Source organism: Xenopus laevis, chromosome 7S (genome assembly GCF_017654675.1).
Source record: "Xenopus laevis strain J_2021 chromosome 7S, Xenopus_laevis_v10.1, whole genome shotgun sequence".
Taxonomy (NCBI): domain Eukaryota; kingdom Metazoa; phylum Chordata; class Amphibia; order Anura; family Pipidae; genus Xenopus; species Xenopus laevis.
In genome coordinates, this window is record NC_054384.1 from 95,004,449 (window position 1) to 95,030,374 (window position 25,926).

Genomic DNA, 25,926 nt, shown 5'->3' on the forward strand with positions numbered 1-25,926 from the left:
GTTTTTCATTGGAATACTATAAAAGAAATTGTCTTTAAGTACAGTTTTAATAACACAGTTACATTTTCATTCAATTTTCAAAAACAATTTATGCCTTTCATCAGCTTTGAAGAACTTTTTGGTATGTTAGAAATGGGCAACTTTAACAATAATCATCAAAATAGAAACGACTATGTACCTTAGAAATCAACATTCTATAAGTATTCTTATATATTGGCATAATTTATCAACCTCTAATACACATAACAGGAGCTTAGAAGGAGAGAAAAGGAGAGAAAAGACATGGAGAAAATAGTAAGATGCACACAGAATACATAGTAGTGCAGCATTATTCTGATTCTAGGCCGAGCCTCAGTTCTGTAGCTGCTAATGCCTCATACACACCAAAGAAGATGATTCGTTAAAATAGATTCTCTGTATTAGGGCCCTTGCTCATGGTGTTTTAACCTGTATTAATGTGCATTGGGAAAAGGAGCCCTAATAGAGCAATTAAAGCACTTAGCCAATAGTTAATTCTTTATTTTTGTACAAATTCTAGTAGCCCTTTGCAGTTATAGTTATTACTCTCTTGATCCCCTCACTTTTGGTTGCTGTCCTTGGCTCCGACTTTTCTCCTGCTTCTGAGCTGAAGCAAATAGGCAAATTGAAGGTGGAGGAAAAAAAGACTTCAGTGTAGAACTGTATATATCATGGTGTTGCTTTCCATATGGTGGTTTAAAGCGCCACATTCTGAAATAGAAAAGAGATTGAGAACCATTAAGGAAACTTCTTCTCTTGTATACTTGCCAAAATTAAAAAAAATATCAAAAACCCTCATTGACAGGTTCATCTCAGTAGGTTGCCACGCTTATAGTGGCCAAACACACAAGTATGCCTACAGGTGGAGCACACTCTGCTTAGACTTGTGGAATACACTGTCATACCCATGTGTCCTAAAAGTGAATAAGTGTACTATGTGCTTTCTGACTGCTGGACGAGAAATTATAATGTACTTTCAGATGGTTACTGAGTTCTGATCAAAAAGGTCTTCCAGAGAAAAGTTCTGCCATTTGCTATGAACCTAATGGGCCTTTAGCACTAGCCCTTTCCTATTAATCTTTATGGACCTTTAGCACCAGCCTAAGGATTTTTAAAACCATTGATTCAGTCTTTAAAATGTATATTACTTCTAAGGTGGTTATATATTGAATATCAAGTTAGCGTTTTTCTCTCTATTCAAACACACAAAATTTTCTAAAACCCCAAATAGTTAGGATTTATTAATGAAAAATAAAGCCAGAAAAAACTCGGCAAAGTTAATCTGGTGAGTTTCTACAGAAGTCACTGGGAATTGTCACTTAATATACTGTATTGATTCATTTCCCCAGTTTATAAAAGCATATTGAGTTTTTCAGCTCATTGAAAATTAATAGAACAATGCAAGTTTTTTTTTGATACAAGTTCTTTTGTGAAAAAAATGCTACTGTAAATACTGTCACGGTTTTTTAATGTAATGAAAATGGTTAAAAAATTCTTGTGCATTTTGTTGCTGGTTGTTTTCTTTTCTCTAGACCCCAAAAATGAGGATTAATACCTCCCTGTGATTTTTTTCTGAAAATATGATATTTGAGGATTATTTGGCTGTCGTTTGTTTAGAGGACAAGAAAACGTAATTTATAAAAATACCACATTTTATAGGGCACACTAAACCATTACTTCTGAATGGTTCTCTGTAGGGATTGTCAGAATTCTTTCCCCATAATTTACATCCAGCCTGGTCACTGACTGGCACTTATGTTCATGTTCCCTGACACATTTGTACTGTTGGGTGACATTGCAAGGACACCTGCAAGATGGCATCAAGGAAGTATAGAAGAAGATTGTACTTTCAAATGATTGTTAAAAAAAGCATGTGTGACTGAATGTAAGGAAGTGCAGCAGTTCAGGCTGGCCAGTTATATACTTTATATCAAGGATCCCCAACCTTTGCAACCCGTGAGCAACATTCAGAAGTAAAAGGAGTTGGAGAGCAACACTAGCATGAATATGTTCTTGAGGAGGCCAAATAACTGCTGTGGTCATTGGCCATTTGGTAGCCCCTATGTGGATTGAAAACCTACATTGAGGCTCTGTTTGGCAGTGCACCTGGTTTTTATGCAACTAAGAATTGCCTCCAAGCCTGGAATTCAAAAATAAGCTCCTGCTTTGAGGCCACTGGGAGCAACATCCAAGGGGTTGGTGAACATGTTGCTCACGAGCTACTGGTTGGGGATCATTGCTTTATATGATGAGGTGTTTTGAGATAAGCTGTTAGATGTTGGACAATACATTGAGTTTTCTTCTCTGTGGCTATTGCTCATTTATTAACATGCTTGCAAAATTGTATCATGTCAGTTACTGATACTAATGTACCCTTCTGACTCTAGAGTACTTACCCTAAATGATAGGGAGGGCTTGATCATGTCATATTCATTATTATCCATACATTCTAGGGTCTGTGTGGAAAGACACTTGTTAATTTAGAAACAAATAATTAGAATGAATATTGGTTTGCCAATAACACATTCAGAAAACATTCACATTAAGTTATTGTTTTATTTATAATACACATGTATAACATCTATTATCCAGAATGCTCAAGGTTTATCAATAATCTTTCCATTATTTGGATCTCCATTACCTAAGTCTGATAAAAACATTTAAACACCATATAAACCCAATTAGGTTGTTTTGCTACCAGTATGGATTCATGCAACTTAGTTTCAAGTACAAGGTACTGCTTTTGAATTTTTTGTTTAAATGGGCTCTATGGGAGATGGCCTGTAATTCTGAGCTTTCTGCATAATGGGTTTCTGGATAACAGATGATATACCCCTAAGTGTAGTGGATGAGTTGTCTGTGTTCTGTAGTTATTGTGCTGATAATGGCCTAGGGGTTATTTATCAGGTCAGGTGCAGTGTAGCTGCCACAAATAGTGTACTGAAACGTTCATACTATATTATACTACTCACAGATGAATCATGGATTTTGCAATTAAGATGTACTGCTGGGGCAACATTTATTAAAATGTGGTATGGGTTAGTGGGCTGCTGTGTTGTGTACTAGGAAATGTGGCTTTGCCGAAACGATAATATATCTGTACAGAAGTCAGTGGTATTATCTTTCCTTCTGTCTCGCCTTCTGTTCTGAATGGAGTTTAGATGCAGATGGTGCCTCACCGTATATGGTTCTTCTTGTGCAACTCCAGGACTATTCTTTAAATATAAAAAAAGGTTAAAACAAAACACTATCATTCTTGGAAATAACTTTGTTTCCCCCAAATATATATGGACCCCAGAGACAGTTAATCTCAGATTATAGGGTGCTCCTTATTGGAGTGAAGTAGAGGTTGGCAAGGCCCATCCTGTAAGCCAGTTAAGTTGAGGTTTGGGCAAAATACCAACTGGCTCTACCCTAACTTTATGGTGCGAACACGCTTACCAATAAGGTCTTTAATGAATAAAATGCAGAAATATGGACATGAGGTTTGGGATTTAACAAAAAAAAGGATGCCTTACCACTGGTTGCTGTACTGTCGTTGCAATTCGAGGCCCATTCTGTAAAAAAAAAAAAAAAGGTAGAGATGAAACATAAACAACATTGGAATTGTGGTGTTATTAGACTAATGGGGAAAAAGTTTATTGCTTATTACATTTGTCAAGGTATTTGATGGATGGTATGTTGGAATATTACTACAGATGACATTTTGTGCAACTTTTATTTATTTAATTTTATTATTTCATAAAACCATAATTTTGCATCATTTGTGCACACTGATTTCAGTGTTAGTGATACTGATACTAAAAATTTTCTTTTCAAAATATTTATCTACATTTAGGGGCACATTTACTAAGGGGCGAATTTCGAAGTGAAAAAAACTTCGAAATTCGACCATCTAATTGCAATAGTTCGAAATTCAAAGTCAAATTTTTTTTTGATCGAATATGGACATATTAGATCGAAGAAAAATCATTTGATCGATCGATTAAATCCTTCGATTCAAACTATTTAATCGATCGATCAACGATTTAAAAAACAAAACTTTGACTTCTAAAAACTTAGCCAAATGTTGGCTATAGGTTCTAGGAGGTCCCCATAAGCTAACATAGCAATTCGGCAGGTTTAAGGTGGCGAAGTGTCGAAGTTGAAGTTTTTTAAAGAGACAGTTCTTCAATTTTCAAATACTCGAAGTTTTCAATTTGAATCAAAGTCGAATTTGGCCTATTCGATGGTCGAAGTACCCAAAAATTACTTTGAAATTAAAAGTTTTTGAATTGGAAAATTCACTTTTGAATTCACTTCGACCCTTAGTAAATGGGCCCCTTAAATTTACCTATAGGTCATGTTGATTATTTTTGTGCTGCTAGTTCTGTTACTTGATGTTCCTAAACCTGACTGTTTTGCCAACCTGACTGTCCCATCTCAACCTGTCAGTTAGAGTTTCTAATGCTAACAGACTCCTGGGTGACAGGTCCACTTTAAGGGTTGTCTTTGTCTTAAAAATTCCAAATTAGATGCAGAGGATCTCTCACCATGTATGGGTTTTGAACTCCAGACTGTGGCTATGAGAAAAGTAAAAATGAAACACAAATTACATTACTTCATGAAAGTTTGCAAGAAAATGGTGACATGGCTGCTATTCAGAGAAACCAATGTTGCAGTCGGGGATTGTGCCCCTTTTATTAATGCCACCAACAATCAACGTTTCGGGGGGAACACAGCCTCCCTTCTTCAGGATAAATTTATCCTGAAGAAGGGAGGCTGTGTTCCCCCCGAAACGTTGATTGTTGGTGGCATTAATAAAAGGGGCACAATCCCCGACTGCAACATTGGTGTTTGCGGACCGTTTTTTGAAATTGCATAGCAGTAAGGAGACCGGGCTTGGTCAACGGAGGACCAGCACCACCACGCAGAAAAGTGGAAGGAGGTGTGCGGTAATAAAATATTTTATTGCTATTCAGAGAAAGTCATCTGTAACTGATCAGAAAAACCTTTTCTACAAGTGTTTTTCTTTATACCTGTACTTAAGTACAATTGGAACTAGGTTCCAAACACACAATGTCAGCCATTACAGAATGACCGCAAAAATGAGTTTCAAAATATCTTATTAATTTAAGTAAGCTTTTAATTTTTCATTTAGTTTCCCTTGACTACACAGTAAAGCTGGCCATAGATTTTTAAAAGATCCGATCCTCATCGTGAGACCACGATTTTCTCGGAACGATCATACGATTGTACAAATTGACCATCAACTAAAAAGACCAATTTGCCAGGAAAAAAAGGGTAGCTGCCTGCTTGTCACTGCAAACATAGATAGATTGCACTGGGACTGACAAAGATTTTTTGACCTGGCCGAAGAATTTCCTGACAGATGTCCGCCGAAAAATCGCAAGATGTTTGATCGTTCGAATCCCACTAACTGCATGATAATTTCGAAGGATTGGTCAGACTTCGCTAAAATCGGTCGTTTGGCAAGAAGAATCGTCGCGTCTATGGGGAGCTTAAGGCTAGTGCAAGATGGCAGATATATCATCACAATGTCCCAAGAATGTAATTTTGAGTTATCCGCACATGTTTGCAAGGTGAGTTACTATCAGGGTTGGACCGGCCCTCCAGGACACCAGGAAAATCCACAGTGGGCCCGACCCTGTTGGGCCCTGCCACCTGCCTGCAAGTCAGCTGCTTCCAGCAACCACCTCTTGCAGTGGCTGGGTGGTGGGCCCTTGAGTCACCTCTGCCTGGTTCTGGTTGCTATATGCAGTGCCACATGCTATAATGGATAATCTCTCCCTTAAAGTCACTGAAGGGTGATACAGGTCAGAGAAAACAGAGGGGCAGATTTATTATGAATGGAAAGTAGGTTTGGGTAAACAATATTAAAGCTTTTAGAAATCTTTATCGCACTTTTTTTAAATGTATTTTTCCTGCTCTCTTTTATTAATCCACAGTTGTTTTTTTGAAGAAATTCAAACCGTGGCAATTTTTAGGTGGTAGCTTTTTTTTCGGATTTAAATATTTTTTGGATTTTTTGTCAATGACAAAAGAATCTGCATGCGATAAAACCCCTTTCAATTTATAAAAAAGTGTGAGAGATATTAAATGCGCACTTTAACATAATGGTATCCATACCTGACTAGGGATGGGCTAATTTGAGCCATTTTGTTTTGCCAAAAATTCCCTGCCGTTGAATTGTCGCTGACTGCCATTAAAGTTTATGGGTGTAATTTCCAAGGCGAAACAAGGCAAAAAAATTCACCCATTCCGATACCTGACCCATGATGAATTATAAATCTATATATAATATATTACATGAATTATATATATATAAATATGTTACATTAATTATCTATAAATATTTACATATTTACGAAAAAATCACATAAAATGGGATTGTGGGAAGCAACCTCAAAGATTAATATAACAGCCCCTTAGAAACAGATTTATTAACATTCAAGTTTTTACAATGATTCACGTGTTTTTAAGCTAAAATAGTGAATTTGAATTCGTTTCTGAAACTCGAATGTTTGATATTTATAAATTGCATAACCCTTTAATATAAAAATTTGCCATTTAAAAGGCGGCTAATTTATGTAGAAGAAAGCCAATGGGAGTTGTTTAACAAAATTAAACTTTTCAATTGAGTTTTTGAGTTTTGTGGTTTTTACTAAATAAGTGCACATTCAAGTCTTTGTTTTTTCAGTGAAAAATTCAACCCAGTATTTTGATTTTTGATAAATAATTGAATTAATAAATATGTCTCTTCCTGTGTTTGTTTTCACACAAACACAGACATTTTTACTAGGTTCTCTAATTTGTATGTCCTACTAGAATTGTATAAATACAATTATTAGTGTCTTTGTGCTTATTAATTAGTTCATTTTTAATTACTGGTTAATTATTTTTCAGCATGGTTTTGGCAATAATATATATAATATATATATTTTAATATAATATATATAAGGCACATTGCAGTTACTCTTCATTTCTCTGGGATTCATGTTGTTTATTGTTTTTTTTCAAGTCTCGGGCAAGGAAATAAACTAATCAGGTTGCTAGGGCTTAATGTGGAGGTTATAATTGGACCTGATGAGAAAGATAAGCAATGTTACACTATATAAGATTGCAATCAGTTTGACTTTTTTTCTGGGGTCGGTATCCATGGCAACAAGATAATGTTTAATTTCAGGCTCGAAAGATCAAAATAGGAAGCCCAATAAATTAAAAGTGCAATATATATATGTATAGACACACTGAAAATTCTTTAAAAATGTTTCATCTTTAAACATTCAAAAAATTAATTTGTAGGTGAACTTCCCCTTTACCTCTTTATACATCACAAAAACCCACATGAAATGCTTTTGGTGTTGTATACTGTATTTAGACAACAAAAAGCTTTAAACCAATTTTCAATTAACATTTTAAAATTGTTGTAATACTCACAAACTCCTTAATTGGTGTTATATATTCAGCTTGTTGCCTTTTATCTGAAAATATGAATTAAAATGTATATCAGTATTGTGCATTGAATATAATGTAATATTCCTGGGAATCAGCTCAAGATCTGCATGAAGTCAGGGAGAATGCAGATATTCTTTACTCATATACTAGTATAAAACCAAGTTGGGCTATTACAGTAGTGATGAGCGAATTTTTTTTCGCCACGCTTCACCACGATAAGGACGGCCATAGACTACAACGGGTGAAAAAAATTGTTGACCCGCAAAAATAAAATTGGTCGCCCATAGACTTCAATACAATTGGCAAATTTTCAGTGAAATGAAACGGGTCAGATACGCCCATTACTATATTTCAGATAACATCGCATAGATTACCCAGGTCTAGAATCTCAGTCTGAACTCTTTCTAGTAAAACTGCAATATTTTCTTACAATAGTCAACAGCAATTGAAATGCAATACATAAACTGTAAGCCTAATCTTAATTTGAACCCATAAGTATTTGAGACCCTGGTCTGGAATGATAAGCGGGAAGAGATAGAGAATATAGCTTTGCCTTGAATGGGCAGTCACAGGAAAGGCTTTAAAGGAAAACTATACCCCCAAACAATGTAGGTCTCTATAAAAAGATATTGCATAAAACAGCTCATATGTAAAACCCTGCTTAATGTAAATAAACAATTTTCATAATAATATACTTTTCTAGTAGTATGTGCCATTGGGTAATCATAAATAGAAAATTGCCATTTTAAAAAATAAGGGCTGCCCCTGGGATCGTAGGATTCACTGTACTCACAAACATACCAACAAACCATACATGTTAGGTCACATGAGCCAATTAACAGACAGAGTTGTGTCTTTTGCTTCCACACTTCTTCCTGTTACAGTTAGAGTTGTAGTATTTCTGGTCAGGTGATCTCTGAGGCAGCACAGAGACCATCACAAAATGGTGGCTCAAGGCAAGAGATGTAAAAGGGCAAGATTTACTTTAATATATATTCCAGTTTGGTAAGATTCTTTAATATGCCACTTAATATGATATGAACTATCTGTTGCTTTAGTGTTCATTTTGGGGGTATAGTTTTCCTTTAAGGAAAGACTTAACTGCTAAACAAGGAAATTCAGGTAAACTGCGGTGTTATAGAGACAGAATATTGGCGGGCTTGATGTGTACATTCTAAAAACAATTGGCTATTTTTTTATATCACAGGACATATCCAGAATATCTAAGGATGCACCAGATCCATCATTTTTGTATCTACAAAAAACCAAATCACCCACAATGGATTTGGCTGAATTCTCAACTGAATCTGAACCCTAATTTGCACTTTCTAATTCAGACCAATAGTGAACAAAAAATTGTCATGTTAAGTCACATAACTTTAAGGGTTCAGATCTGGTTAAGATGAATACATGGATGATGATTTATGAATTTGAGTTTTTTCAAAATCTAATCACTAAAAACCTCAGATTTCAGATTGGAAGTTTTCTGCTTGGTTGCATTATGGGGAAAAAAAACTTGATCACAATGAAAATCTCATTGTACCATTCATTTTGACAAATTTAAATGTTTAACCAAAATAAATGTCTTAAATACCCAATGACTAAACCAGAAGCCCGCCAGATTTAAGCAGTACATTTTTCATTATACTTTCTGAAATGTTTTAAAAACTCAAATTGTAAAACATTGCATGTTTAAACACGAGTATCTCAAATCTCAGAAAAAATCAATCTTGAATTTTAACAAGTAGGCCCCTTAAAATTCATCCAAATTCTAAACTGCATCCTGGAGTTGGTGTCACCCTAAAAAATGTAGTCCATAAACCAGTGATCCCCAACCAGTAGCTCGCGAGCAACATGTTGCTCACAAACCCCTTGGTGGCCTCAGGAGCTTTTTTTTTAATTCCTGGTTTGGAGGCAGGTTTTGGTTGCCTAAAAAACAGGTGTACTGCCAAATAAAGCCTCCTATAGTCTGCCAGTCCGCATAGGGACCACCAAGAAGGCAATTACAACCCTTTGTTGGCACCCGATTAAGTTTTTGCATGCCTGTGTGTCTCCCCAACTCTCTATTTTTGAATGTGGCTCACGGTAAAATATAGGTTGGGGAACCCTGCCATAAACTAATTACAGACAATAGAGGGCAATAGAAATTCAGCATGATATCTGGTTCCCACACTCCTGAAATCACTAAGTAATCTTTCTTTCTTCACACCAATTATCTGGAGATATCATTAGACTGGATTGTTGTTGCCTTTCTTGTCTAGAGAATGGAGAAGTTGGTTTTTTTCGTATATGTAACCACAACTACATCTACTGTTATCTTCAGACTAGATAAGGAGAGGAAAGATATTACACCACAGTTTATCGTAGATCTGCTCTAAATCTGAACTGAAGAAATTCAAGATATCTGATGACACTTTTATATACAGCACCATTATTTACAATCTCAATGACAAATGCTGGGTACTAAGATTTTCGGTAACACCTCCCTGATTAAATATCCAATATCATCTTTTAATTTGATTGAAAAGTGCCACAGTCTATATAATAGAACAATCATGTTATACATTCTCTTTCTCTAATACAATAAAGCTAAAAAACACAATTGGAAATGTCTCCCAAAATCAGTCCTTCTCTAGGATAACACTGATGCACAGAGTGCTCTGCTGTGGTCATCTTCACTCACTCGGTGTACACATAACAGCTTGGAACAAAACCTATTTGGTATTAGGTATGTTATGGGTCTGCTGCTGCACTTTCATATAATTAGAGGTAGCATTCTTAAATGATCTTCCATAGTTACATAATTTCATGTATACTTTTCCATACTTCTTACCACTTGTGAGTTTTTTCTGGAGTAGGACGATGATAAGATTGATAATACTACCAGCAGCAATGGCACCAATAACAATTCCAGCAACAGCACCAGGACTCAGGAAAATACCAGAAGACCCTGCATGGAGAGCAAGAGACAGATATGTCTACCTAACATCCTGAACAATATTTTGTTGCAAAATGCAGTTGACCTACATAAAAAACAATGCATCAATATATCAAACTCGGTAGTCTTTATAGACATATTATAAAGAGGCTGATATTAATAATCATAAAATAATTCCAGTAGATTGCCAATGCCAAATTATATCCCTAGCTGTAAAATTAACAGGATGTAGCATTGATTTCAAAATGATTTACTTGATCATTAACTAAAGAAAAAAAAGTTGTCATGGTATGGAACCCTCTACCCTACATGGTTTCAGTTCAATTACTAAACTCAACGTGATCCTTCTGCAAAATTCTTTAAAAAAATATAGATAAAGAAATCAGCTGTGATTCAGATTAATTTACAATGTTAATGTGCATATCAATTGCAATTTTGCAGGCTTAAATGCAGATCCAGGATCACACTGATTCTTACTATTAAAGATTTATCTTTCTGCTAACTTTTTGCTAACATCTGTCTCTCATGAAACCATATTTATGTCTTAATTAAATATTTTTGTCAGACATACGCACTGATAGTTCCTAGGTTAAAACCTTACTTGCTTTTGTATTTGCCTTTTGGATTAGCCATCGGGAGCTTTAAAGTATTTAAAGTTCACTTCATTAAAGAGATAGTTAACAAGTGGATCTTGTTGATCTTGAAAACTTTCTGGTTCTATGGCTGCTGATACCAAATCCATGTGTTGAGATGATGAAATTTTCAATCGGGACAGATCTTTCGAAAATGCCCTTACTGTACAACATTTTCACTTGAAAAATGGGCACTAATCTTAAAACAAATTAATTCACAGCTATTTTTAAAAACACTTCTCCATAGTTTTTGAGCAAGCTTATTCCTCTTGGATTTGCTAAGGTATTCAATATTGTGTTCTTATGTACTTATGTACATACTTATGTACATACTTATGTTCTTCTTAAGGCCTTTCTTATTATATGGTAAATTTGAGTTTTTTAGATTCACTTACATTTTATTTCAGGATTGTTATTAGAGATTTTGGTGGTGATAATCACGGTGATTGTATAATGTAAAATTTACTCTTACCTTGACCTTCACTTAGACGTAGAGTAAAGTTGAAGCTTGTTTTTCCAATCAGATTTTCTGCTGTGCACATATATTTTCCAGTTACATCACTGGTCACTGAAGTGACCACCAAATAAGAAACAGAATCATTAGAAATTACTGTGAAGTTCTCTCCCAGGAGAAGAGGTACCGGCTCAGGTGTGAGTCTGTACCAGGTGAACGTTGCAGGAAGCATTTGTTGTGGGACAATGATGTTTTCTTTCCTAATTTCATAGGTCAGAGGTACAAACAAAATGGCTTTCTTTCCCCAGTCACCTTCAATTACTGTGTCACTGGTAAGCCCCGAGGACTTTGGGGTGTCTGCAAAAAAGCAAAAGAGCAGATTAAATCACTTGTTTACTTGCATTACTCCCAATGGACCTTAATGGCAAGTTATTTTCAGGAGATTTGCCACAAAAGAGTAGTACAGTTTTCCTGCTGGGGATTAATCTCCACCATTGATGTAAAGGTAAAAAAAAATAGCTTTTGGCATGTACTCATTCAGTTAGGTTTACATAAAAAAAGATGCATAAACACTATCTGAACTGTGAAAAATCAGATTTTCTTTTTTTATACAAGCATACCTGATTCAACAGATTAAAAGGAAGTCATGATAATCTTTTTCTCTCTTTGATTTGTGGGAACTATTTCCCAGCCCCCCCCCTTAGGCTTGAGTCATTCAACCCCTCCGACAACAATGGAGCAGGCACTCAAAAAGGCAAGACTTCCACCAGGCAAATGTTCAAGTGAAGAATTTATTGTGTCAAACAGCCTGACGCGTTTCGTGTTTCAAACACTTAATCATAGGCCTATGATTAAGTGTTTGGAACACAAAACGCATCAGGCTGTTTGACACAATAAATTCTTCACTTGAACATTTGCCTGGTGGAAGTCTTGCTTTTTTAAGTGCCTGCTCCATTGTTCGTCGGTTTGTCCGCCCCCCTGTGCTGAGGGCTCAGGGCGGTGCACCTGGGCCACTTCCTTGATGTGGTGGGTGACTATTATACATACAAGAGACCAGAAAATCATAGAAGCTTCTTCATTCAACCCCTCTCTCACCTTCTTTGATTCTGAAGTGATGGATTCTGGAACTTGAAGTACCCCTCGTTTTCAAACACTCTATGCACCACCCACTATGGAGGGCAGCATGTGACTCAGTGGGTAGCACTATATTGCAGCACTGGGTCCTGATTTTGATTCTAGCTTGGGCACTAACTGCAAGAAGTTTGGGAAGTTTCTCCTTGCTGGTTTCCTCTCACACTCCAAAAACATGAAGGCAAATTAATCAACTACTGATTAAAATTCACCATTGTGTGTGTGAACATGATAAGGACCTTAGATTATTAGCTCTACTGTGGCAGAAACTGATGTGAAGGATGTATAATCTTTAAAATGCTATGGAAATATTATGGTGTTACAGTATATAAATACAAGGAAATAAAACAGAATAATCTTTTGAATGGAACAAGGCAAAGAAGGAGTTCAATGGCTCTGTGAGACGATGGAGGGTTGGGAAATGGTTCCTATTAATCAGAGAGATTAGCATGGTTTCCTTTGATCTATGGAATCAGGTATATCGTTCAAAAAAAAAAAAAAAAAAAAAATATATATATATATATATATAAACAGAAATAAAACCGCACTCCAAGGTCTTGATGTGATGAAAAAGGTGATAAAGTTTAATTCAACGTTTCGGCACGCTTAACTCGGGCCGTCTTCACTTCCTGAAGACGGCCCGAGTTAAGCGTGCCGAAACGTTGAATTAAACTTTATCACCTTTTTCATCATATCAAGACCTTGGAGTGCGGTTTTATTTCTGTTTATTATGCTATGCTATAACCAGCACCCAGGCGGTTGTATATATTGCGAGTGCTCCACTACAGACTGTATATATATATATATATATATATATATATATATATATGTTTATCTTTAGAAGTTCTGAACGTGTTGGTTGTACGCACATTTTTACTCTTACATGAGCTCAAAAGGGGTATATTTTTCCCTTTAATGCTAACTAGGGTGACATTTAGGGGCAAATGAATCAAGGGTCGAATTTTGAGGGGTTAAATCCCTTGAAATTCGACTGGAGAATAGAATCGAATAGAGAATTCGGGCGAATTTACGCGCTGGCGAATAGTCGAATAGGCGAATATTCGCCCGGCGAATAGTCGAGCGATCGAATATTCGATCGAAGGATTTTCATTCGATCTAATGCCTTTTTTTATTCGATCAAAAACGTAGAAAAAAAGCCTATGGGACTTTCCCATAGGCTTTTAAAGCTACTCGGTATGCTTAATCTGGCGAAGTAGGCAGTAGAATGATTTTTATAAGAGACAGTACTTCGACTATAGAATGGGCGAATAGTCGCAGCCGTTTTTCGCTCGATCTATTCGAATCATTCTACTCAGGCGAATTTACGCCAATTCAATAGTCGAGGAGCACAAAAAACTCCTGTATTTCCTGTATTCATTCACCTGAGCTTAGTGAATGTGCCCCTTAATGTGAACATTCACTTCTGATCTGGATTGACAAAGCATAACAGGTTTCTTTTTTTTTAAATAAGGGAGACCTTAAAAATTTGGAGACTGCAAAGGGGGGAAGCAAAAGTCACCTATTATCAGTGAACAGTATTGTGTCCATCCCTGGCGTCCTTCACAATTTAATACATTTGCAGGAGGGGTCAAGGAAACATTTTCAGTCACTTTGTCTGTTCCTGATTCCTCCATGTAAGCAAACGTCAAACTGAGGTCGGCAGCAGGGTACCCTCCTGGCCAGGAACAGAAGAGCTGTATGCTATCATCCAAACGCACCGCCCCACAAGTAATCTGCCCATCTGGAGCCCCTGTGGAGGAAGAGTCAAGGGGATACGTGTCATTCTGTGTTTGCCCAATCGCCATGTTGAGTAGGTGTTTTTATCAAAAGTATTGGACTTTCTAATAAGCAATGAATATCATTTTACTATTCTGAACACTGTGTCAAAGAATTGCCATATTGCCAGGTAAAATTACAACATTGATTTTTCTTTCTTAGAAAAATAACCTTTTATCAAAAAGATGCTTTATTCAGAAAGTACATATTGGCAAGCATTCTGCAGTTTTTCTTAAATCTGACCACTGTAAGTCACTATTTCACTAGACAGCATAATCTGTCAGTGTAAACCGTACCATATACTAATGGAGAGTACAATAAATTGTCTCTTAAAGTGGACCTGTCACCCAGACACAAAAATCTGTATAATAAAAGTCCTTTTCAAAAATCATGAAATCCAATTTCTATTTTTTATTAAAGCATTCATTGCTGTTGTAAGCTCATTTAAAAATCGCAGCTGTCAATCAAATATTGTCTGCCACTCCTCTATGCCCCACTCCTCTAGTGTAGTAGGTCATGTAGTGACACTTACTCAGCCTGCTCTGATGAATAATGCCCAAGTGCACACATTGATGCAAGGGAACCCAAGGAATTGCTTTTTACTGTCTGGTGAAATGCAAATTTGAGGATACAGGTATGGGATCCGGAAACCCATTATCCAGAAAGCTCCGAATTAAGGAAAGGCTATGTCTCCCATAGTCACTAAAAATAAAAAGCCAGCGCCAAAGGCACAATTGAACCTTGGGCCTATTTTTCTTCTAGGATATCTCTCCCATAGACCTAATTTTATCCAAATAATCCAAATTTTTAAAAAGGATTTCCTTTTTACAGTAATATTAACAGTCATTTTAAAACAAAATCATCCCTTATTGGAAGCAGAACCAGCCTATTGGGTTTATTTAATGTTTACATAACTTTTTAGTAGATTTAAGGAATGAAGATCCAGATTACGGAAAGATCCATTATCCAGAAAACCCCAGGTTCTGGATAGCAGGTCCAATGCTTGTAATACCATTATTAATGCTGCATTCATTAGCATGCTGGAAGCTAAGTCAGGCCTACCTTGCAAATGTTGGCTTAAAAATGTCTCAGATTCACATGATAATTCATGCAATAGCATTAGGTTCATAAAAAAAGAGATTTGTGTCCAAAAAGGGCACTTGGCAACGTGTTGTGTTTGTAAATGAGCCTTTTCATATCTATAAAGGTTCAGCAGATGCTCCTCCAGCTGTTACTGTAGAACATCAGTCCTGAGCATTTGCTGCCTGGTTACATAGCAGGAGGATCCTGGAAAAGGAGTTCCAGAACATTTTGCAAGTGTTACTTCTATTCTATGCAAACTACCTAACATTTGCAACACCTTCCCAAAAAAAGGTTATTTTATCATGGCACAGAAATAATGCTCAGCAGTACCCTATAAGAGTGAGGGCTAGAACAGTTTATCTTCGCTTGAGCCTTTGTAAAGGCAACTCTATAAAAGAAGGACCTTCCACAGTGAGGCCAAAGTTGTGGCATTGAGGCCCTAAAGTTTTAGCTGACCATCTGGAACTGATCATCAACTTTGGCATGGCCAAAACTATTGTCTTGCTTTGAGGTCTTTTGTTGCTTTGTATACTGCTTTCTGGTGACTAAAGATTCTCAAGTTATTGAGCCATAAATACCTCTGCTCTATAAACCAATATGGTTCTTGAATTCTTCTGAAGAATTATACATATTTTGTAAAAAGCCAAGACGGTTTATGACGCACCAAAACCTAAAGGTCTTCTAATAGTTTAAGAATACTGTAAGACGAGAAGCTTTTTTCCAACCGTACTAAACCCTATATATTTGCTTACACTGCTGACAAAAACAGGGAATTGGTTTCCCACAGTCTAAATACACACTTGATTTATAGCTCTGCCAAGTTACAGAGAGTTATAGCTGAGAATGTCACAACATAATGTACCTTTTTCTATACCTATTTATACTTTATAGTTCCTCATTTCATGTACTGTACATTGATAATTTGGGTGTGTGCCATTCCACTAAGGCCACTTCATTCCAATTACTTCCAAATACTTGCAGCTCATAGTAGAAGCTTGATTATGGAATTTAAACATACTACTTTGTGTTTAGAATTGTTGACAGTCATCAATGTACTCACAGCTTAGTGTCAAAATAGGGCTTGTCTCTTTGTTTAGATAATTTGCAACAGTGCATGTGAAGTATCCACGATCCTCTCTAGAGACAGGACTGATAATTAGAGTGGAGTTATTATTGATCAGGCGATACCGGGGGTTGAGAGGAAGGTCTAATTCACGGAGGGTCCAGGTGTAGTTGACCTCTGTCCCAAGGGATGAACACTGTAGAGCCACGGAGTCCTTATCCACTGTCACTGGCTTTGAGGCATTATTTTGCAAGGTGACATTGGAGACTTTTACTGTTAAATAAAATGAGACATGTCAAGGTTAGTGATGAATGAATCTGTTCCTGAACAGTGTTCGACAATTTTTTCTCACTCCAAATGCATTTAAGTCAATGGCCATTTTTCTTGTGGCAACTTTTTTGTCTTTGCAACTTTTTGTCTTGGCGACTTTTTTCCTCAATGGGCGGTTTTTCTAACTGACTTTTTTTGCTGCGGTGGATTTTTGTGCAGTTTTGCAAAAAAAATTTGCTGATGGCAAAATGCAGAATTTCACAGCGAATCCATGCCTGGCAAAAAAAAATTTGCTTATCACTAGTCAAGATGACAAGTATTTTCAACCCAGTATATTATCTTGATTAATACATTAGGGGGCTGACTTAGTAACATTCAAATTTCTGTTTTTTTCACATATTGAATATTTTTTCTAGAAATTCAATATTTATTAAGTGTAAAAAACAAATTCAAAGATTTCCAAGTAAAAGTAGTTGAGATCCTATAGAAGCTGCGTTCATCCTATTGGACCATTTTTTGTATTCATTCAGACTTTTAGAGTTTTTTTGATTTTTTTCACTAGTAATTGTCTGAAAAACTCAAGTTTTTTGATTTTTAATGCATCACTCAGTTTTTTTTTGTTCATACTTTTTATATTATGATCTTATGATAAATTACATGGCATACGTGGCTTTAGAGAAAATGTGTTTATTTGTGGTTTCAAAAACCACTACAATGACAATGTTGATAAATGGGCCCCCCCATGTGAAAAGGATTATAATAGTAATTTCCATAAAATATTGTTGATATTAAATAATGTTTCAAATATAACTTTTTCTCACATGTAATCCTTTGTAAACCAGCAGCATTGATCTCAGAATATCCCAGAAATGTGAAGAGGAAACCGCACATCTCTACTTGTATGCACTACCAGCTTTATAGATTACCAGAATGGGAATTTGTGGTCTGATCACGAAATAGTTGTGGCTTAATGTGCTAATGTTTTGCACTGTGGGAAGTATTCAAATTTTGATCAGGGTAGTAATCAAGGTCGGACTGGGATACTGGGAAATTCTGTTTTTTTAGGTTCTGCTTCGGTTTGCATTTATTTCTAGTACTATTACTATTTTGTTTCCAAAATAAAAATGTGTGAAGGCATGATAATTAGTGATGGGCGAAAAATTCGCAAAACGGCATTTTTTCGACGCCGGCGCCCGTTTCTGACGCCGGCGCCCGTTTTTTCGGAAACATTTTTTTGACGCCGGCGAATTTTTGCCGCGAATTTTCACGGGCGTTTCGCGAATAAATTCGCCCATAACTAATGATAATCTATGTGGAATTCACAGTCTGTTTTTTCCAAAAAACAGACTGATACAAGGTCCCTGTTGAAAGGAAACCATTTAAGAAATGGTAATTATTTTAGGACTTTATTGGATTCAGGGTTAAGACAGACGCCATATTTATTACAGCACAAAAGCAGGAGAAACAATGAAGGTTGTTAATTGTATACTGCTAGCTGGGTGATTTTCACAGGAACAATTTGCACTGTGTAAATAGGGGTTTGTTGTCCCTTGATATCAAGATATCAAGTTTGTTGGCCTTTGGTACCCCAGTCTGACACTGATAATAATAAGCCCATTGCCCCGATCATGGACTAATGCAGTGTCAGTAAGACTAAGGTATTCAAGAACCACTGCAGAGTCCCACTATCCTCTGGATGTGTTTCTCTGATTCCATCTAGAAAAATGTATTGTCTGTTCAAAGTACAACTCAACATGGATTGTGCCTTGTGTGTATTAATCCAGATGCAATCACTGCAATATGCTAAAAGGCCTTTGTTGCAGAACCTTTAGCTAGGTCAACTGATTCTGAAACCTTTTATGGAATCGACCACTTTATATTTAAGGTAGTTGGTGCTGTTCTGAAAAATGAACAGGGGGGGATAACTTCTCTATAAAGAAGGCCAGTTTAATTATAGACTGGATTGTAGGACTCAAACAATCTTAATCTTTTTGTTGTCTAGCTATTGTATTGCTTTTATTAAAGATTTAAATTAAGATTATTTAAAAGCCAGAAGTCTGGTAAATTGTAAACTTACTACAATTTTTAAAGCATGGAGTACTAAATGGTACGAACTTGCATTCCATAGTTCTTATTTAATAAGCCTTTGCATCCGGGCATTAATGTGTTCTGAACCTTGCACCATATTAAAATTGTTTTTTTAAATAAAAAAATCTTAGCCAAAAATAAAGCCTTTCATCTGTCATCTGTATGATTGATTTTGGGACACTGTTTAGATGTGCACTGGAAGATTTAATTATTTGGAATAAAGGTTGCTGCTTGAACTTTTTTGTGCCAAAGTTTGCTTCAGTTTGCTCTCACCTGCCACATCCAGCACAACTGAACTGCTGCTTCTACTGCTGACTGGATTATTGATAATACAAGTGTAGTTTCCATTGTCATTTTCTGTGATTGGATGAAAATCCAGAAGCTGGCTGGTGTTGTTACAGGTTATGTGAGATGCAGAGCAGGAAACACTTTGACCATCTCTGAGAAAAGTGTAACTGTACACAGTCTGGCTCCCAGCATTGCATTGTAATGTTAGATTGTTGCCCTGCACTGGGCGAGTAGTGGGATTAGCAGTAAGGAGTGGAGGATTCAGAGGATCTGTTGCAAAGAAAAAGACAAAGATAATTTACACATAGGCAACAACTGTTTTATATTCCCAAAGTTCTGATAAGAGTCAAGTTTTGGTGTAAGAAGTAGAAAGACATTCAGTTCCACCTCTGTTGTCATCTGACAGCTACCTTCAACAAAAATGTGGATCATACATCTACAACTCCCCATAAAAATACAAAACTGCGATATTAAAAAAAAATCTAAAGTGATTAAAGGAAAGTAAAGCCCCACAATTGACATCCTGTGCCCTAAAAATGTTTACTTATTTAAAACTAGCAGCACACAGAGCCAAGCTTTTGTTATATTAGTAAAGAGAGAAGCCAGGTATGTTCCTAAATCAAGTAGCACATGGATTTTTTCTCAGGCAGTTATTGAGTCTATTCACATAGACCTGAAATATAGATAGCTTATTATGCTGGATAAGTAAAAGGCAACACAAGACTTTCAAATCAGAGGCCATCTGGTTTTGGACCTCGAAAAATATGAAATACCTTGGAGACGTAGTAATCACGCAAGGTTTATAGACATGGTTACGCTAAGGGACAAGATTGAAACCCCAGATCTACCCATGTACCGTTACCTACAGTTACCACATATCTATATGACACAATTTGGGTCGGGTGAGCTGGAGATGGGGGAGCCAGGGCTGCTGACTCAACTAAGAAAAGAGGATCCCACCAAAATGGTCTTCCATCTCCATGCCCATCCGCAGTCCACCAACGCCCCCCACCCCCCATTCCAGATGGCCTATAGACTGGCAGATGGACATACCCAATTTGTGTGACGACCAGTGGGAGGAGGCAACGGAAAGGCTCTACCAATTTTTAATAAGCTCACGGGATAGGCTTATTCATTACAAATTTCTGATGAGAATCTACCTTACCCCTAACAGGCTCCACAAAATGGGGAAAATACCACTCCCAACATGTAAGAGGTGGAGAAAGAGATGGTTCGTTTTGGCATATGGTATGGACATGTCCTATTGTATCCAGGTATTGGGAGAAAGTCACCACATATATAGTGAATACCCTGGCATTGCCCCCTCTGAAGGCTCCTGAAATATGCTTATTGGGCCTGATAGATGACATACTATCTGCTAATAGCACTAGAGTCCTGGTGCGATCCCTACTTTTCTATGCTAAGAAAACAATAATAATGCAATGGATGGCTCCCCAATAAGATTTGTCTACATCAGTGATAGGCAACCCGCGGCTCTTCATCCTGCTTGCTGCGGCTCGGTCTTGCCTGTCACTCCTGGGACGTCTATACAGCCCTCACACCTGCTGGCAGCTTCTTGAGTGTGCGTCCGCTGTAAGCCAACGGTTAGCTTACCGTGGTTGCACACTCAGGAAGCCGCCAGCAGGTGCGAGGGCTGTATAGACGTCCCAGGAGTGACAGGCAAGACTGAGCCGCAGCAAGATGATTCCTCATGGTCCTTACTGCGGTCCCACACCTTAATTTATTTCAAAGTAGGCCTACACATGCACACTGCACTTTTGTTTGTTGTATTCTGTTGTTGTAACAGTTAAAATTAAAAAAGGGTTGAAAGTTTATAAGCTGTGTTATGTTTTGCGGCTCCAGACTATATTTCTTTAGTGGAAGAGGGGGCAAAATGGCTCTTTTGGTAGTAAAGGTTGCTGACCCCTGGTCTACGTCAATAAGATGCTCCAACTAATTAAGTTGACATACAAAGCTAGAGGTCAACCTGACAAGTTTGAAAGGATATGGGGTGTCTGGCTGGAGGCCCACATGTTAACCTCATCAGGAATGTACTGTAGTATAAAGCATGATGTACACAAGAATGTGTTGTTATATTTGCTGCTGTAGCTTCCCGAGGTTTTATAAAAATCTTCTTTTTTTGTTCTTGTTTCCCTCCCTCTTTTCTTTCTGTACCCCCTCCCCTTGTTGAAACAAAATCAATAAAAATAATACCTGTTAAAAAAAAAAGGCAACACAAGAGTGCCAAATCAAAGAAAGGTTCCATCTGATTCCCAAAAACTATTACGTTGGACATCTTTTAGAGATTTTTTCTATATACTTCAATGAAGTGACACCTTCAGTCCTCCACTGAACCTAATGGAATCCATTTAAACACTTTTAGCTAGAATTTACACCTTTACAACCAAAATAACACTTTATTTTATATTTAGACTGTATTCTACTCTTTGGTGACTTCTTACTTGTCTTTCCTGTATCTTGTCAAAATTCTGTAAGGCTCATCTACTTTACAAGTTAAATCCCCTTTGTTTTCCTCTCTGAAAATTTACACTGGTTCCCTGTATACAGTATAAACCCTTATATTTTTGTCCATGTCTATCTCCATATACAAAATTTATGCTTCTAATGACCCTAAACCTTCTTCCTACCCCATAACGTTCATATGTTTTTTTAGAAGAATTCTTACGAGCAGCACAATGCCTGGTAATACATTATTGCACAAGCATGAATATTTGCCTTATGTTGCAGAATTTGAAAATAGTTTCTTTAAACTCACAAAAACTAATGTCTAAATTCCTACCAGCATTTTCTGCCATTCTCTAGTGCATAGGACACACAATAGTTCTCTCACATCCCATGCCACATCTTACTCATCCCGACTCTTACAACCTTGCTTTTCATTGGCTTTGCATCATGAATCTTTCAAAACCAATCTCACCATACACTGTTATTATTATAGCCTTTTTAAAGTGTGGAACTTTGTTTGGAACTAAGATGGCCCTGAGATAGAACTCCATATTTAACCACTTAGTTACATAGAGTATAGCAAAGTGTATAGTTTAGTATCATGAAAGTAAGTGTAGAATAGTATAGTGGTCTAAAATGTTTTTAGGGATAGGTCTTCAGAGCTGTTGCAAGAAAGTTACCAATCTCTGTGTATAGTTTAGTAACTTGACTCCATGATTCCACCATCTCATAAATATTTACCAGTTGGTGATCCTTGACAATTTGTTTCAGTGACATATTTACTATGTACATTTGTACTAAAATACCAGTTTACAGTTATAGATCCCCCTGCATTTTAGGGATAATCACTGACTGTAATTATTTGATCAAAGAAATTGACCGTACAAACTCCAATCCACATTTTGAAACAAACAGCAGCCAATAAGCATTTATTGGTCACCTGACTGAAAGCAAAGGATAATTATTGCTGTGTGCAACAGGGCTGTGACCGGAGTTTTCATCCATCAACCTGCAATAAATATTTTCTTTATCTTGCACTTGTGCACTTGAAAATATCTGCCAGGGAGAAAGAACAGTCTGATTTGTGTTTTTATTTTGGGAGCAAAGTTTCACTGGTATCTGTGAGAAATGAGGAAACTGCTTCCATTCTACATGTTTTTTTTCTCCTTTTTATCAACTCACTGTAAAGGTTGGAGAGAGAGGCTCAGGTTGGTCTGAGGGAATTTAGTAATATCTGTGTCATTGCTACTAGACCATAACTATGCAGAGTGACGGTTCCAACACTTTATTTCTTGACAAGGGGGACCTTTGTTTAAAAATGTATTTATTATTAAAAAAAGCACAATTTAATCGGATCAGGTTAAATCAAGCAAAAAACTGAGTAGTCCAAATTTTTCAGGATTTTTACCTGAAAAGTTTGAAATAGTCTATAGACCACAGAAACTTCCAAATAGGATAGGGTCCTCTCCCATTGACTTATAGACAACCTCAGCAGGTTTGAGATGGATTATTTCGGATTCAGATTTTTTCTATCCTCACGGGTATAATAAATCTCGAAAAAATTCTAGGTTTTTTTTTTCCACTAAAAATTATTTTTTTTTGTATTCAGACTAGTAAATAACCCCCTAAATGCAGCCTTTTACCCACAATTGCAGCTAATTGCAGTTACACGCAAAATTATACTTTTAAAAATGTTTATATTTATAGTGCAATATATGTTCAATCACAGTTCTGCATTTTTACCTGTTCAACACATTTGCTGAAATTTATGGTGTTTTATTTGTAGCACTCTGAGCATGATTCTTTAGTCAGAGCTCTACTGAGCTTATTAATACAGCCTGTTGTGGGAACCCAGGTAACTCTAGGGTTGCCCTTCCGTCGGTAGGTGCTCGTAATGCATACCTGCTAATGCGTTCATTGCATCCATTTTTGCAGGAGCACACTTGATGCTGCATTCATACAACTGAGCCCAACCATATATGCTGCTACAGAGACATTGCGACAGGTTTCTTATTCTAATGGCAGTAAAAGAGCAATCAATCAATAGCCCAATGGCTTAATGAACATGAAAATGACTACATACTACAGTACAGTACATTTACATTTTTTTGGTCGCTTGAAAAATATAACATTAATGTCCTAATTATGCAACTCAACCCTAAGGCTTATGGCACATGGGACACATAGACCTATGCAGTCTTGGCCTGCAGCTTCTTTACACTTGTACAAATTGAAAAACTATCTGCCAAAAACCAGGTCTGGTTGGTATTAGGTACATTTGCAGATTTTAAGCTGTTTTACTCATTCTGGTGTCTACAGTCACATACATGTAATATCATCTCTTTCTACTTACTGTGCACATGGAGAGTGACTGGAATGGAGGTAGTGAGATCGTTAGCTTTGTTTTTAATGCTTTGCATATAACTTTTGGGATCATTGCTCATTAGGCTATCCAGCCTCAGAGTTGCATTTTGAAACAATTCACATCTTGTAGCACAAATTGAGCCGTAAGTGGGACTTTTGCCATCTTCAAGACTTGCAAGGGTAGTGCTACCAGTTGTCCATGTTATCACGTAATGTGGCGGTACGTCCAGGTAAGTGAACATGAACACAGATCCCCCGACAGCTCCATCGAAATGACGGGCAGTCAAAGTAGTCACTGAAAAATAATGGAAAGACATTAAGAAGTGACTAACTCTGCAGTGTACAGGTCTAGAGATAAACGTTTCTCATTTGGCTGTGTAATAATACTAGCTCCAACTCTGTTAACCACTGTACAGTTTACAGTAAGCTTGCTGGTAATGAACACACTTTTCCAAACTGCTTATCTAGTAGTTTATTTCATTAGAATCATATGCCTAACCTATTTCATTAGAACCCTGTTTAATAATGACTGCTCATGATTATCCTTCAAAGGGAGATCCTCGTAAGCATTCAAAAACTACAAATCTTTTTTTGAGGTGATTCTGCCCCTGCTGTTGTTGTGGTACTAAATGTGACGTTTTTCAGGCCAGTTTCTTTTTATTTCTATTTATTAAAGTCTAAAAAAAAATTTATGTTCAGACTTTTAAACTTTTTTTTTTTGTAATTTATTAAACTACCATCTGAAAAAGTCTCAAGTTTCGGGGCATCAAATCTGAAAATGTTGGACTTTTTGGAAACAAATTCAGAAATTCAAATTTTATCGAGTCCTTTCCCCCACAAGAAATTTTCGTGAAGATGTATTAATGAATGGGGGGGTCCATTTGTTCTGAGTGGTGAGAAAATTTCCGATTTTGATAAATTACCCCCTGAATGTTTGTAATTTTTCATTTTCCAGAATCAAATTTTTTAGTTTTTAAAATCATTTATTGTATTAATTTCTAGAAACCTCAAAGATTTCAATATTTCTTAATTGTAAAAACCACAAAAAGCTCCTAATACAAAACTTCACCATATAAAAGCTCATTCCATCAGTGGGTACCGTATATACTCGTGTATAAGCCGACCCGCGTATAAGCCGAGGTACCTAATTTTAACTAGAAAAATTGGGTAAACTTATTGACTCGCGTATAAGCCTAGGCTGAAAAATGATGGACTGGGAGACTTGGCACTCTATTAATAAATACCCCCAGAGCTCACAAAAAGGGTGAGGGGAGAGGGGAAGGGTGGGAGAGAGGGAGGAGGAGGAGGATGAAAGGAAAGCAATGGCAGGACAAAGAACTGAGAGGGAATAGAAGAGGGAGAGAAGAGCAGGAGAACATAATAAAATAAAAGCAATACGGAAAAATAGAACAAAGAAAGTTCTAGTCACTTGTATAATATTGGCTCCATTTTATTGCTGTACTAATTAATAATAATAATAATTAAGGGACTGAAGAAAATAACTTTGAACATGGGACACAACAACTCCACACAAGTCAGGGATATTAATATAAGTGGATTTAAATAGAATAACTGATGGCCGACGTAGTACCTCAGGCTGCGCTGGTTTTCTTCCTCCTGATGTAAAGGAATCTAGTGTGTTTAGGGCCCAAAGATTTTAAACTTTGCTGGGGCAATGGGAGTGATGTTTAAAACTTTTACAGTCAGCGCGCTCCGCTCGCCTTCTCCCTGTCACAGCCGAAGTAATTTGATCCGGCAGCAGAGACTGTGACAAGGGAGGAGCGGCGGCAGCAAGGGAAGCTCTGAAAAGAAAAATCTGCTGCAGAGAAGAAAAGCTCCGAGGGAGCAGGAGACACTACTTACGGTAGGATGCGCTCAGGCCCGGACTGGCAATCTG

The 25,926-nt window shown here is 36.9% G+C and overlaps 1 protein-coding gene across 1 annotated transcript; it reads right to left on the reverse strand.

Annotated features, from left to right (window-relative positions):
- On the reverse strand, positions 1-25,926 carry LOC121396542 (carcinoembryonic antigen-related cell adhesion molecule 1-like). The gene is made up of 13 exons (XM_041571578.1): positions 25,893-25,926; positions 24,019-24,324; positions 19,185-19,469; positions 16,551-16,826; positions 14,151-14,381; positions 11,519-11,857; positions 10,310-10,426; positions 7,459-7,502; positions 4,551-4,580; positions 3,537-3,575; positions 3,198-3,233; positions 2,415-2,474; positions 1-729 (listed from the first exon to the last, which is right to left on the reverse strand). Exons 2-13 carry the CDS (start codon positions 24,269-24,271, stop codon positions 715-717), a joined length of 1,725 nt encoding a protein of 574 aa, XP_041427512.1. The 5' UTR covers positions 24,272-24,324; positions 25,893-25,926; the 3' UTR covers positions 1-714.